This window comes from Lissotriton helveticus, chromosome 11, assembly GCF_964261635.1.
Source record: "Lissotriton helveticus chromosome 11, aLisHel1.1, whole genome shotgun sequence".
In the NCBI taxonomy this organism is placed as follows: Eukaryota; Metazoa; Chordata; class Amphibia; order Caudata; family Salamandridae; genus Lissotriton; species Lissotriton helveticus.
In genome coordinates this window covers 164,651,632-164,667,683 of record NC_136072.1, presented here as the reverse complement: position 1 = coordinate 164,667,683, position 16,052 = coordinate 164,651,632, and the positions used below count along the sequence as shown (strand labels likewise).

General features: G+C 48.2%; 1 protein-coding gene across 1 annotated transcript in view; it reads left to right on the top strand.

Moving 5' to 3' along the window:
- Nucleotides 1-15,716, top strand: part of LSG1 (large 60S subunit nuclear export GTPase 1) — a 99,666-nt gene extending 83,950 nt beyond the window's left edge. Inside the window, exon 14 of the mRNA XM_078666297.1 lies at nt 15,124-15,716. Within this exon, the coding sequence (XP_078522423.1) occupies nt 15,124-15,303 (180 nt within the window). The 3' untranslated portion in view covers nt 15,304-15,716. The remainder of the gene's footprint in view (nt 1-15,123) is intronic.
- The last annotated feature ends 336 nt before the right edge of the window (nt 15,717-16,052 follow it).

Below are 16,052 nucleotides of genomic sequence, written 5' to 3'. Positions count from 1 at the left end.
CAGCATCTTTCTCTCGCAACCCTCCGCGAGGCCGTCAACAGCGACAAGGCCGTGACAACACCAAACGACAATAGCGGCCTCCCGGCTCTACCTGCTGTTCCTCCCCTCCCGATCACATCAGTGGGGGGCAGGATATCCCTTTGTCTGGACAGTTGGATGTCAATAACATCGGACCAATGGGTCCTCAACATCGTGAAGAGTGGCCATACGTTGGAGTTTCACAACTTTCCTCCAACACGAGCTCCGGGCGCCATCCGCTCAGGACATCTAGGATTACTACATCTAGAAGCCCACCAGTTGTTCCTCAAAGGAGCAATAGAACCGGTCCCGCTCTCTCAGAGGGGCCGGGGGTTCTATTCAAGATTCTTCCTAGTGCGGAAGACGAAAGACACTTGGCGTCCCATCCTCGATCTTCGGGAGCTCAACACCTATCTCGTAAAGCTCTCCTTCAGGATGGTCACTCTCCAGGAAATTCTTCCTCTCTTAAATCCAGGCGACTACTTGGCGTCGCTGGATTTAGAAGACGCATATTTCCATATTCCAATACACCCAGCTCACAGACAATACCTTCGCTTTACAGTGGGAAAGAGCCATTTCCAGTTCAAAGTGCTTCCATTCGGCCTTCGATCGGCACCGAGAGTGTTCACCAAAGTATTGGCACCGGTGGCAGCTTTCCTTCGACGACAATCTCTCGAAGTTTTCCCTTACTTGGACGACTGGCTCGTCAAGGCGCCATCTTTCCAGGACGCTTCGCAAGCCGTGTCTACTTGCCTCCATTTGTTCCGCTGCCTGGGCCTTCAGTTGAACGAACACAAGTCAGTCCTCCTGCCTTCCAAAACTGCCAGATTCCTGGGGTCCGTGCTGGACACCACGCATTGTACGGCTCGTCCCTCAGAAGAGCGACAACAAAAATTGATGGTTTCGGCTCAACTACTCTGCCGCAGCAAGGTCCTATCGGTCCGCCAATACAAATCCCTTCTCGGATCGATGTCCTCCTGCATACCATTAGTACCGCATTGCAGGCTAAAGATGCGTCCTCTACAGGAGGAGCTGGACAAGCAATGGCGCCAAGCAGAGGGGTCGTTCAACGACAGGGTTGTCGTAACATCAGCAATGAGAACAGCGAGCGAATGGTGGCTTCAGAAAAGCAATCTCGCCCAAGGCCTAACGTTCAGGATTTCTCTTTCACCCATGGTGATGACCACGGACGCCTCGTTGGAAGGCTGGGGTGCAGTGCTCCGAGAGCTTCAAGTCAGTGGCCATTGGAGTCCAGGACAGCGGCAGTGCCATATCAATTTCCTGGAGCTGACAGCCATTCGGTTGGCCTTGCAAGCTTTTCTACCCAGAGTGGGCAATCGCTCAGTGCTGGTCCGGACGGACAATACGACGGCCATGCACTATGTAAACAAACAAGGAGGCACCAAATCGCAGACTCTGTCCGCAGAAGCTCAACGGATTTGGGATTTCGCGATTCACAACAACATCACTCTGAGAGCCGAGCACTTGGCGGGAACTCTCAATGTCAAGGCGGACGCCTTGAGTCGCCAGACGGAAGTGACTCACGAGTGGGAGTTGAATCAATCCATTCTCGACGGAGATTTCTCAGTTTGGGGGACGCCGACCATCGACCTCTTTGCTTCGCCGGAGAACGCCAAATGCCGGTTCTACGCAAGCAAGGTTCACCATCGGGGGTCCCTAGGGAACGCTCTTTCGATGGCCTGGTACAGCGCGTTCTTTTACGCTTTTCCTCCCATTCCCCTCATTCCTCGAGTTCTCAAGAAAATGAAGGCGGAACCCTGCAGGATGATTCTAATTGCTCCAGCGTGGCCCAGACAATTCTGGTACACAGAACTGCTGCGGCTCTCCCAAGCTCCTCCAATTCACTTGAGGCCCATTCCGTCCCTCTTGTCCAGGAGTCAGGGACAGGTTTTCCACCCGGATCCGAGATCCCTCCACTTGACGGCGTGGCTCCTGAACACAGAGAATTCAGTCATCTAGCTTTGTCTCAAGAATGCAGAGAGGTCTTGGCTCATGCCAGAGCACCAAGTACCAACAAGACGTACACGGCAAAATGGAAGAGATTCTGCTTGTGGTGTCAACGGGAAGGTCTCCATCCTTACACTTCCCAACCTCACCAGTTGCTGCCGTATTTGCTATCTCTGGTTAAGTCTGGTTTGGCACATTCATCAGTAAAGGTGCATCTAGCGGCCATATCAAGGTTTCGACGCAGTTCGGCAGGTCCTTCCTTATGGTCCTCTAGGGTGGTTAAACAATTCTTGAAGGGCCTATTCCGGATGTATCCGCCAGTTCGTCCTCCTCCACCAGTGTGGCAGCTCAACCTTGTCTTGGCTCAACTCATGAAAGCTCCGTTCGAGCCGGTTCACAAGGCAGACTTAAAGTTCCTCTCCTGGAAACTAGCACTCCTCTTAGCTCTAACATCGGCTAGACGAGTGAGTGAGCTTCAGGCACTCTCCATAGTGCATCCATTCCTGCAATTTACAAAACAAGGTCTGGTTCTTCGGACTAATCCCAAATTCATCCCGAAAGTGCCATCTGAGTTCCACTTGAATGAACCGGTGATTCTGAAAACCTTCTTTCCACATCCTTCTACACCTGCGGAGCGTACGCTCCATTCTTTGGACATTCAACGGTGCTTTAAAGTTTTACTTGGAGCGCACACGTCCCTTTCGGAAGTCTACTCAGTTGTTTGTGTCCTACAGTGCACCTCGTAAGGGGTTGCCTTTGGCAAAGACTGGCATTTCCCGCTGGATCTCCAGTGCGATTCAATTGTCATCAGGAAGCGGGCAAGCCGCTGGACGGCAGAGTCCGTGCACATTCCACGAGGTCGGTGGCTTCATCTGTGGCTTTCTTTTCGGGAGTTGCCATTAAGGACATCTGCAGGGCAGCAACGTGGAGCAGTACTCATACCTTCACGAAACACTACTGCCTGGAATCTGCAGGACGAGATGATGCGGCTGTTGGTCAGGCAGTCCTGCGTAATCTGTTTCATTGAGAGGTGAGCTTTCCCTACGATCCCTCCATCCTGGTGAGCACATTTTGTTTGTTTTTACTGTACTTTATGTATTTTTCTATGGTTATGTGATGCCATGTATTTACAAAATGTGTTCATGGTGCTGTACTGCTAGCTATTCTGATACAAAGCATGGGAATCTATGAAAGTTCCAATACTGGGGCAAGAAAACAAGTTACTTACCTGTAACTTTGGTTCCCCAGTATTGGTAACTTTCATAGATTCCCATGCGCCCGCCCGCCTCCCCTGGGAAAGCTCAGTTTTTTTTTACAGAGTTTGTGGCGGTTTGCACAACGGCTACGAAAATCTGAGGCTCTGAGCTCTCTCAGGAAGGTTCTAGAGGGTGAGGCTGCTCTGATTGGTCCTGGCAAAAGTTTGGTCTCTTTTTACAAAAGGAGGTGGATAGAATACAAAATGAGATGAGGCCTAGGCCTAGGTTTCTCTTTTGTTTCTATGGTTTTTATACTACCGAGGCTCCCATTCCGACGACGGGGAATGATACAAAGCATGGGAATCTATGAAAGTTACCAATACTGGGGAACCAAAGTTACAGGTAAGTAACTTGTTTTCTTTCTGTTGATCTGAGGATTTTCCTTCGAGTGGCTGGCTCCACCCACTATGAAGTGTTGCTCCTCCCTTCTCTTTTTGTGAACTCGGGTACTCGGGATTGCTATACTGTGGGCCTGGCATCCTGGTGATGCCTGGGGCCTTTTGAAGGTAGAATGTGAGACATCAAAGTTGAAGGGCCGTGGCCATTGTGCTTTCACACCTAAAATCACTGTGGTGCGGCCAAGGGATCCATCAATGATGTATTTCACAGTAGTACCTCTGCTGGCTTACATTGGCACTTCACCCTTGCAGCAGTCGTAAGAGAGTAGTGGGGTGTTCTGTCATGACATCTGCGACTATTACCAACATGGTACGGGACGCATTTGTGCATGTACCCAAGGTGATGAGTGCCATAAGCAAAGCGAACCAGAATTGCTTGAACAGAAGACGAAGTGAACGGTGGCACTCTAGCAGCTGATTGATGCTGATGATCATTCAAGGGAGTTTTTTTAAATTCAATTTCTTACCTCTAGTGTGTCTTGGCTGTTGTATTTTCTGATTGCATGATCCTGAACTGGAAAGTTGAAAGGGCAGCTTCTGGTTTCAGTTTTCGGTAAACCTGTACTGGGCAGTTTTGTAAATATAGTTTCTAAATGTATGTTTACTAGTTAACCGCATCAGTTGCAGGTTCCAGTTCCAGTCCTTCTAGTAGGACAAATAGTTTCCTATGGGAGATGTAATTATTTTGCTGTGTGAATGTCTATCTAGTACAACTCTCAGCTTAGAGAGACTTCCAATCAGGGATTATCGTAGCTTCCCAGTTGTGGATGAATGAACACTAGTGGTTCCTTCTGACCTCCACCACAGATTCCGACAGTTGGGTAACCTCTTGTGATTAAAAAGTACTGATATTTAAAGACACTTTTAATATAGAATGATCGCTATACCCCTGGGAAGTGGTGACCTTTAGTATCTTGAAAAGACAAACCTGTAGTTTATATGCCAAAACTCTCACTGTACTTAGCAGGAATAATGACAATCCTCCCTAAATAGAGAGGTGATCAGTGAACAATGAAAAGTAGTTCCTATTACACCACCAACACACTGGTCGTGCCAGTTATGTTTCCATTCTGTGTTCTCGCCTTGCTTGTAAATATTGATTGAGTTCAAACCTGGGTAAGTCTTACTCAACTTGTTCAAGTGTGTTGTATTAGTATTTTGTTCTTTTCTTTACCTTTTGTAGATTTAATGCGGATGCTGTTACTGAATCCGCAATACCCACTGTGGTGGTCAAAGTGTTACTGTTGAGCTGAACAATGAATGTATCCAAAAAGGCCTCAAGTGCTCTATATTTAAAAAATGTGGTTTTCATTTTATATGTTTAAAAATGTTGTTTCTTTTTAATGAAAACACTAAATCTGGATTCGTAGGAATTTGATCATTTAGCTGCATATTGTTCTCCTACCATGATTAGAAAAGAAGGGTCAAGAGATGGCTGGATAAGTGGCTATGCCCTGTAATGTTTGAATGTACACTGCAGCCTGTGCATCCATCTTTACAGCAGTGTTCAGTTGTGCACAGGGAAGTGGTAGCTCATTCCTGGATGAGATGCTTAATCTGACACTATCCTAGCAACCCATGTCCCAAAAAATCTTTTTATTGGGATATTTTAACGTATTGGTAGACATTTAATTTTAAAATCCAAACTGCAACTGTAGAAAATATGGAAACTCCATTCCTCAGCCATCTAGAGGAGACCCCTTTCCAAATTGATGTAGACTATGATTATGATGTTGGCTTATACACAGCGGAAGGACTCTGGTGGTAATACCATTAACGACTGCCCTTTCCAACATTCTATTCTCTTCAGTTTGTGAAATTTTACAAGTGCAACAACCATGTCTCCTCGTGCCAGAGCATGCATCCACAGGCTACCAAAGCAAGAGACTAAGCTGTCTATGACCAGGGCTAAGAACAGAAGATGAAGGCACAGGTCCAGGTCCCCCTTCAGGTCTCATGAGTTGTAGTCCTCCTGCCAAACACACAAGAGTAGGAGACATGGGAGCAAACACAAGCATGGTTAAGTTGCTCAAGCTTCTCTCGAACAACTCATTGGAGTCTTAATTAGTCGGAGTACCCCTGCCACAGGAGCCGAGGAAGCTGGAGCCCCCGGCACCAATATCACCACCCCCTGCAGACCTTGGGATGGATTCCGTTGCACCCCAACTGTTACTGGACTTTCTGGCACCTGAACGTGATCTGGCACCTTAACAGCGCAATATTTGGGATATTCATGCATACCATGATTCTCTCTAGAGTGCTTCTGACCACCCATGGGCCCTGGGGTATCACCTGATCTTTTAAAATGAGTTCTGCCACAGTCCGCTCTCTTGTTCTCCGGCTCCAAATTGTGGAATTTCAGGTGTTTCTGAAGTTTTGTAGATTAGGGAGATGCCTCTGCTTCCATCAATGCAAGGCAGACTTTGCCCAATAGCAAGTTCAGAACCACATTGTGCGCCATTGAGGGACCATGGAAAGGGTAGAGGCCGTACAACCCTTCAGGCAGTGTCTACTTCCTCCTCTTCCCCTGCCAATGCAGGGACGCAGCTCTTAATTCTCCCATGGTAGGATATTTGTGGCCTCTGGGAAAGCAAGTGTCCCTCTTTCAACACCCCTGAAGGGCTATAACCTCGGCCCATGGGTCTTAAAGTTTGTGGGGAAAGGGTATGCCCTAGCCATCCTGCATTACTTAAGTTATCCTGCCGTCCACAAGTGGCGTATCTAATAAATGGAGAATGCCATTCTTTCCAGTTCACATTGCCCAATTGTAAGATCCTGAGTTGAGCGAAAGGATAATGCAGTAAGGCCGGTTTACACCGATGTTCTGGTGCAAGGAGCTTTGGGGGTGACTCTTTTCGGCTGAATGGAACTTTCCTCTTCAGTCCGTATTTCTTTCCATACCCTTGATTCCTTGGGTTCTGAGAGAGATTCTTCAAGATCTGGCCCAAGTCATCTTAGTGGCTCCAGATTGGCCAAAAAGGATGTGGTAAGCAGACTTTCTTCACCTCTTCCTGTGTCCCCTGCTCAATCTTGCTCCTGGGATGGTCCTTCACTCCCAGTCTGAGGACCTGATTCTCCACCCTAATCTCTAGAGACTACTCCTTCATGTATGGATATTGAGCAGGGGCACATGACTGCCTTCCAGCTGCCTGATGGCTTGTTGGATGTGATCATATATGCTTCTCATTCCTACACCAAATCTGTTGACTTCAGGAGGTGACACCGGTTTGTCACTTAATGCATAGATCACCAGATTGACCCCTTGATAGTGCTTCTGTTGGACAATCCACTGCTTGCATTCCTTTGACCCAAGAAGGATGTGTTGTGGGTACAGTGAAAGAGAATCTAGTGGCCCTATCTCCTTCTTTTGCCTCCCGGGTCAATCGCGACTGTACAAGTCCCCAATTGTCTTACAGTCCTTAAAAGGTCTGACTAATAGGTTTCTTCCTCCTCCTCCTCCTGCTTTTGTTATACCACAGAGGGATTGAACCAGGTTCTTACTTTGATAAGAGCTCCATTCGAGCCCTTTGACAGTTGTTCCTTTAGACTTGTAACCATTAAAAGGTTTATTCTAGTTGCCATTACTTTGGCCAAGCGTGTCAGTGAGTTGCAAGCCCTGAACTTTAAGCCACTCTTCACACATTTTATCCCAACATGTTGGTCCTGCGAACCAGAGTTCTGTAGTAGGGGATCTCTGTGTATAGTCATAATCTAGTGAATAGTCCCGCCCATGTACGTGGACCCCGGAGCAATCAAAAATAAGCTCTTAAGCTGTCTTCATTGCAGTCTTGCATAGACACTTAAGAGAAAATTAAAGACAATAATGCAGCCTGTACCTACAAGGCTACACTGTCCAGTACTTCAACTAGAAATGCCAAGGATCTAACACCAATAACACATTTAACACAATCTGTCAAGTTTCACCCATAGAGAAACTTTCCTCCCCTCACCAAATCCTTGGAATGATAGAGAGGAAGGTAAGGACAGACCAGCCTCCATAGGCTGCCATTATGTGTCTGGAAAAGGGATACCGTGCCTTTAAGGAACTCTCTAGAGACCCTCTGTATCCCAGCATGCACAGCCCCTTCCTTTTACTTTCAGTTCTTTTTTCCGGCTCCTGCTAGCAGGACCCTGGAGCATTGAGCTCTCCCTTTTTGGGTGTTTTGTATAATTTTTGGCACTTTTAAAGTGTTAAGAGTGTGTTAACTCGACGTATTTTTGCTTCTTCTTCACTTTTCTGGTGATTTTGGCCACTCTTTTGTCAAATAATTCCTGCCTTATTTGAGAAATGCCCAGAGTGTGCCAGGAAGAAGGCAAGATCTGATCCACACAGGGTGTGTATCCTGTGTCTCCCTTCTTCTCATGTTCCTGGGACTTGTGAAATCTGCTTGCAGTTTTCCAGTAGGACCCTGAAGGACCGAGAGACGATCAGGCTCCAAGGACTGGAGCAAAGAAGACAGCAAGGTCAAGGTGGGTCTGGGCAGGAAGGGGCTTCTTCCTCTGCCCGTGCTGCGGCCTCTGGAGGGCTCCCCGGTAGGGAGAAGGCCAGAAAACGCCACTGGTCTCCGTCTGCGTCGATAGCCTCGACGTCGGCGTCGAGAGGAATGACCACGGTCTGCTCCCCGTCACCCCAGGGCTCTGGGTCGAAGCGACGTCTACGTTCGACATCGAGAGGATTGACGTCAAGACCTCTTGACGAGGTCGACATCGAGGACTGCTTCGTCGTCGAGCCATCATCGACGTCGAGAGGGTTCAAGGAGGCGCAGGCGTTCGACGTCGAGGCGTCACCGTCCTTCACCATCGACGTCGACTCGATGTTCGCCGTCGAAGGCGATCATCGATGTCGAGAAGGCGATCATCGACGTCGAGAAGGCGACGTCGTGAAGGAGATCATCATCGACGTCGAGAAGGCGCTCAGCGTCGAGGAGGAAAGCATCGTCTTCCAGGAGGCGTTCCAAAGCCAGGACTGTCCTCGGTCACCACAAGTCCACGGTCGCGGCGGCGCCATCGCTCGGCTGCCAGCGGTACGGCCTCTTGGTCCCCCCCCCCTTCAGGTCAGGCGAAGAAACAGAAGAGAGGGGAAGAGGCTCCGGGCTCGGAGCACTCACAAGTCTATTCGCTCTCCAAGCTGAGGTCACCTACACCTCCTCCGTTACCCAAAGATCCTCCTCCACGTAACCCTCCGCCGCCTCTGCCACCTGTTCCTCCTCATCGTCCGCCGCCTCCTACACCACCACCTCCTCCCAGGTCGGCCTCGTTACCACATCTCCCGACGCCGCCTACGGGGCCACCGCAACCTAGGCTTCCGTTTTGGCCTCCACAGCTCCCTCCGCTACGGCCCGTGGACCGTCCGAGGCCGCGGAGGTCGAGATCTCGCTCCAGACGGAGGGATGGATCCAGGAGTCGCCGTCGCTCTGCTACGAGATCCAGACGGCGCCACAGGAGGGACCGGTCAAGGTCCCGCTACACGGGTTTATCCAGTGCCAGGGACTACTCCCCTACCCTGTCGAACTCCCCTCGGACGAGGGTGTCTCCAGTAGACGACTTAGTCTCCTTCCAGGACGTGTTGCTGCGAGGGGCGTCTAAGCTGGGCATCACGCTCACTGTGCCCGCGCCATTGACTTCCGTCATTTTCGAAAGACTGCACAAGAAGCAGTTATCTCGCCCTTTGCTGCCCTTGGTGCCTGGGTTGGTGGAACCTGCCATGGAGCTGTTCCTCACTCCTGCAGCTACGAGGTCGGCACCTTCAAGGCTGCAGAAGAAATATAAGGCTCCTGACTCGGACCCAGCGTTTCTTCGGTTGGATCCCACGCCTGACTCTGTAATCGTGATGGCAGCAAGAAAACAGCACGCCACCACCCCATCATCGACAGTGCCTCCTGACAAGGAGAGCCGCTGGATGGATTCGGCAGGCAGGAAGGTTTGCGGGACGGCCTCCACATTGATGAAGGCTGCGAGTGCCTCAGCACTGTTGGGACGTTACGATCGGGCTCTGTGGAAGTCCCTCCAACAGTTTTCGGAACACCTTCCCCAGGAAAAAAGGGAAGATTTCCAAGAGATCCTTGCTGAAGGTCTACTGGTTTCCAAGCAGGTGATAAGTTCGGCTGCGGACTCCTTCCTCTTGGCAGCCCACGGGTACTGCCATGGGGTCAACCTGAGGCGCCACGCCTGGTTGCGTCTTACATCCTTGAAGCCCGAGGCGTAGCAGAGAGTGGCCAACCTACCCTTTTCAGGCGAAACCCTCTACAGGAAACATGCGGACAACGAGATGGCCCGCATGAAGGCGGAGGCGGAAACCCTGACGGCTGTCGGGTTGGAAAAGCCTAAGGAACAGAAAAAGACCTTCTGCCCGTTCCAGAGGCGATACGGGGCGCAAGGCAGAGGGTAAGGTCGAAAGGCTGGACAACAGCAGCAGTTCCAGCGGAAACCGTTCCAAAAGCACCAGAGGGGCCGAGGTGGTCAACAGTCTTCCTCCGCGACCAAATGCCGGGCCGGGTCTAGGCCCTGAGGTGCTACTTCCCCTTCATCCGTTACCCGCTCCGGTGGGGGGAAGCATTCAACATTACCTGGCAGAGTGGAGGAACATTACTCAGGACAAGTGGGTGCTGAATATTGTTTGCAATGGATACAGTCTTCGTTTCACCAGCCCGCCTCTAGCAATTCCACCGGTTGGCTCGCAGTTCCAACTGCGCGAGCTCCAGGCGGAGGCCGATACCCTGTTAAGAAAAAGGGCGATAGAAGACGTCCCTCTGTCTCAAAGGGGAAAGGTTCTTCCTAGTACAGAAGAAGGACAAGAACGAGTTCAGGCCCATTCTTGATTTGCGACAAGCAAACAAGTGGATTCGCAGGGAAAAATTTAGCATGCTGTCTTTGCACCAGATTTATCCTCGGCTGCAGAAAGGAGACTGGCTGTGCGCGATAGATCTGCAAGATGCATAATTCCATGTGCCCATTGCACGGAAACATCGGAAGTTCCTGCACTTCCTCGTCGGCACCAATCACTATCAGTACACCGTACTACTGTTTGGACTGAAGTCTGCACCCAGGACTTTTTCTAAATGCATGGCTGTGGTAGCAGCGCACCTGAGAAAGAACAAGGTGTTGGTCTACCCGTACCTGGACGATTGGTTGATCAAAGCCTCCACCTTCCAGGACGCGCAATTGCACTTCAACAGGACGGCCGTGCTGCTGAAACGTCAGGGGCTGCACATAAATCTGTCCAAGTCTCTCCCGATTCCTGTGCAGTGCCTGCAGTACTTAGGAGCCTCCATTAATACGCTGTCGGCAAGCGTGTCTCCTTCGGAGGAGAGATGTTTATCCATCCTTCGGAAGGCTCAGGCTCTCATAGCTGCTCCATCTACAACAGTGAGGACGGTGTCTTCTACTGGGATCGATGACCTCTTGTGTCTTCCTTACTCCGCACGCGCGCCTAGACATGAGGCCGCTACAGGAATGTTTGGAGGACCAGTGGGACCAGAGGAAAGGGTGTTGGGACAACCGGATTCAGTTGTCTCTTCACGCCCAACAGTCCCTGAGATGGTGGTGCTCATCAGAGAATCTCCTCAGAGGGGTTCCTTTCCACAAGGACATCCCGACTCAGACTATCGTTACGGATGCGTCTCTCCTGGGCTGGGGAGCGCATTCAGACCATCTACAGAACTCAGAGCTGTTCACTTGGCACTGAAGGCCTTTCATCCGTCCTTCCAGACCAACTCCTTGCTTGTGCAGACAGACAATACGACCACAATGTATTACCTCAACAAGCAGGGGGGCTCGAGATTGCACACACTGTCACAGGAAGCGCAGGCGATCTGGCACTGGCTGTTAGCCAGAGGACTGACGATAACGGCAACTCATCTGCCAGGTGTGCAGAATGTTCAGGCGGACGCCCTCAGCAGGTTGCTTCACGAAAACCACGAGTGGGTCATAAACTACGAGGTGCTAGACGACATCTTCGCCATGTGGGGCACTCCAGATGTGGATCTGTTCGCCACCGCCGAAAACAGCAAATGCCGCGACTTCGCCTCGAGGTATTACCAGCCGGGGACTCTGGGGAACGCGTTATGGATCAGCTGGTCGAACAGCTTTCTGTACGCTTTTCCACCCATTACCCTGATTCCGGCGGTGCTCATCAAGCCGGCCCGATCCCGGGCGCGGATGATCCTCATTGCGCCGGAATGGCCCAGGCAATGGTGGTTCACGGACCTGCTTCACCGGTCGATCCTGCCTCATCGGCGGCTGCCGTGTCAGCCGGACCTTCTCACGAAGTTCGGGGGCAGATGGTGCACCCCAACCTCTCATCGTTGAGTTTGGTGGCATGGCTCCTGAGATAGTGCAATATGTCCACTTGAATCTTCCTGAAGATTGCATGTACATATTGAAGGAGGCTAAGAGGCCATCTACTAGGACCTCTTATGCTTACAAGTGGAAGAGATTCTGCATCTGGTGCATGTCTAAGAACTATGATCCGATGACCTGCAAGGAGGATGTTATCCTTCCATACCTTCTGCATCTAGCTCAGTCTGGCCTTAATTTCCATTCCATTAAGGTTCATCTGGCTGCATTGACTGCTTACAGAAAATGTCCTTCGCAGACATCCTTCTTCCAGATTCCTGTGATTAAGGATTTTTTGGAAGGGTTGAAGAAGGTGTTCCCTCCTGTTCGGCTTCCTTCGCCTTCATGGGAACTGAATGTGGTGCTGTCCGGGCTGATGAAGGAACCTTTCAAGCCTATTCATAAGGCTTCACTGAAGCACCTGTCTTGGAAGGCGGCGTTCTTCTTGGCCATTACATCGGCCCGCAGGGTGAGTGAAATTCACGCATTGTGTTGCCAGGAACCTTATACTGTATCTCATGCTGCTAAGGTTGTTATGCGTACTCACCCTAAGTTCCTTCCCAAGGTGATTTATGATTTTCATGTTAATCAGACTATAACTTTACTAACATTTTTCCAGAATCCTTCCACTCCAGCGGAACGGTCTCTTCATTCCCTGGATGTCAGAAGGGTGTTGAAATTCTATCTGGATAAGACCAAGGGTATTCGTAGATCCGACCAATTGTTTGTCAACTATGGGTCGGTTAGAACTGGTCTGACTACTTCGAAACAGTCCATCTCTAGGTGGATTGTGTCATGTATCCAGCTCTGTTATCAGAAAGCGAATAAGACCTTAGGGGGTAAGCCTAAGGGTCATTCTACCAGGGGCAAAGCAGCTACAACAGCTTTGCTTCAAAATGTTCCCATTGCAGAGATCTGCAGGGCGGCCACTTGGAAGTCGGTCCACACCTTTGCTAAGCATTACTGTCTGGACTCTGATGCCAGAGCAGATGCTCAGGTTGGGCAGGCTTCGCTGCGGAATTTGTTCGCACAATAGTGGTGTTGTCTATTTTTCTCCACCGCCGGGTTGTTTTTGGATGGGCTTGCCAGTCTATTCACTAGATTATGACTATACACAGAGATCCCCTACTACAGAAGGAGTAGTTTCTTACCTGTAACTCCAGTTCTGTAGTAGGGGTATCTCTGTTATAGTCATAAGCGCCCGCCCTCTTCCCCGGTGGAGAAAATGGTACTGTGATGTATGCTACAGGCCTTGCTTTATGCACCTTCAAAAAGAACTGAAAGTAAAAGGAAGGGGCTGTGCATGCTGGGATACCGAGGGTCTCTAGAGAGTTCCTTAAAGGCACGGTATCCCTTTTCCAGACACATAATGGCAGCCTATGGAGGCTTGTCTGTCCTTACCTTCCTCTCTATCATTCCAAGGATTTGGTGAGGGGAGGAAAGTTTCTCTATGGGTGAAACTTGACAGATTGTGTTAAATGTGTTATTGGTGTTATATCCTTGGCATTTCTGGTTGAAGTACTGGACAGTGTAGCCTTGTAGGTATAGGCTGCATTATTGTCTTTTAATTTTCTCTTAAGTGTCTATGCAGGACTGCAATGAAGACAGCTTAAGAGATTATTCTTGATTGCTCCGGGGTCCACGCACATGGGCGGGACTATTCACTAGATTAGGACTATAACAGAGATACCCCTACTACAGAACTGGAGTTACGGGTAAGAAACTACTCCTTACTTTGCTCCGAAAGGTGTTGACCCCATAGGGGGTCAATAGATCATCCTTCCATCCTTCATTCCCCCATCTCACCCTACAAAACAGGAGAGGCTGCACAGGCTGGACTAAAAACTGTGAACTTTTATATCGACCAAACAAAGGACTTCTATGCATGTTGCCAGCTTTTCGTAGGCTATGTAGCAAGCAATGCAGAAAAAGATCTCACCTAAATAGAATAGATTGCAGTTTATATCTGCAATGCCATGGCCCTAAAAAAACACCAGATGGCATCCGGGCACACTCTTAAAAGTCGTCCTCAACATCTGCCATCGCCAGGGGAGTCCTTGTAGGTGACCTCTGCATAGCAGCCACTTGGTCATTTTGTTCACACCTTCACCAAACACTGTTGTATGAATTTGGTGGTGAAGAGGGATAGGCATTTTGCCCCATTTGGCCACATTACCTCATTTTGATAAATGTAGGCCATTCTAAAAAGAGTCAACCGATGCCAAATGCAGCACTAATTCTCCTGGAATACATTTGGGAGATATAAGGCACCCCGAATAATCCAGCCATTGAGAGAATACCTTGATGTTTTGCAGCATGATTCGTTTGAAGGTGAACAGGGTTATGGATTGCTTGTGATTTTAGGGTCGGGAGATTTTATTTTTATCTGAATTGGGCAAAGTGGAAGTTTGCTACATGAATAGAAGTTAGACTCTTTTCCAATACCTCCTCCAGGTACCTTTTCCCACAAAATCCTGTTGCCCAGCACTATTGTCCTGCTAAATGCTTTTTTTTGTTTTATTTTCGTAAAAATCAACGGAAAGAAATCTAAGGATGTTTTATCTATTTTATTGAAAAATAAGTCTGCAAATTATGATTTTCTGGGGTGGCTCTAATCCCTACAACCCTTTTACTGTGGCACAAAGTCGTCAACTTCACAAAGTTTCTCATATATCTTAAGTCTTCAAAAGTGAAGCCCTGCAAGTTAATCCAGCCCAAATGGTAACAAGCAAGTTCTATTTTGTTTTGAACCAAAATTGGGCATGCACCCTGTAAATATTACTCCCCTCATAATGTATCCGGCATCCATGAATAAATGTAATATAGCATGTTCTCCTACGGCACCTTCTGAAATCCATGAACACTGCTGCTGTATGTAATCAGGTTTTGAATTCCTTTGAAGTCTCTCTTAGCAATTGTATTTTGTAGTTTCTTTGTTTCAAGTTTTGCCAAAGTAGATGTTTTCTAACCCACCCACCCACCACCGCCCCCAACCACAGTTTCTTACTTACAGTAATTTACTTTTAAATGAAAGCAATATTTGTGTGGGTGGGGGGAACAAAGTACATAATTATTTACCTTGTATTAACACTGCTAGAAATATTTTCAGGAAATCTATTTGTACCTAAAAAATGTATATTTTTCTGCAGGAAAATGTTCGTGCCCTGACTAAAGGTGTTCAGAGTGTGATGGGATACAAACCGGGTTCTGGTCCGGTACCATCCACTGGAGCTATTGCTGAACCTGCAACAGGAAAGCCCTGGAAAAAGCATGGGAACAAAAATAAAAAGGAGAAAGTGCGCAGACTTACCAAACACCTTGATGCATAGGTCTTAAAAAAATAATATGTATATATTGTATGATGTGTATAAAAGTAATTTAAAAGTATGAACTCAACCTATATGTACAATTTGGATACCACATGTTCAAAAAATACTTTACTTGCCAGTGTGCTTCATCAAAATGACTGGAATGATGTACGCCGTCTCCCTTTTCTTGGACAAAATATTTTTGACCAGAATGGCAGACGAATCACTTAAGTTAATGTTTAATTTCGATGTTCGGCTAGCCAGGTACTGTTCACAATGACAGACAGGTCGGTGACCATTTAAATGTGACCATTCGTCAAAAGGATTGATAGTCATTTGAAATTGTTTGCCTCTGTATATTAAAGTTTTGAATTTTTATTTGATATGTTTGTTATTTGTTAGAAAAAGAATTTTATTAAATGATCTTTAAACAATGTTTGTGTTTGGAAGAGCTGTTCTTGAAATGGCTAGATGTGTGTAACTCTCCTTATTTTGTTGATTTTTATTAGGGAAGAAAACACTTCACCTTTGTGAAGGTGTTAAACATTTAAATGCTGGCAACAAGAAGTTTTTTTCCCATCTGTATAGTGTACCACTGTTCATGTATTTTGTTTATTTTTATAGATAGGTCATTTTGCGGAAAACCTTTTTATAGATGTCCTTGCACCTGCCATAGCTTAATGCACTTTACATTGTTTTATAATCCCTGATGTAGCGTGTTTCCGTTTATTAGCAGGTCACATCACAAACTGGATATCTAGTCTTTTACG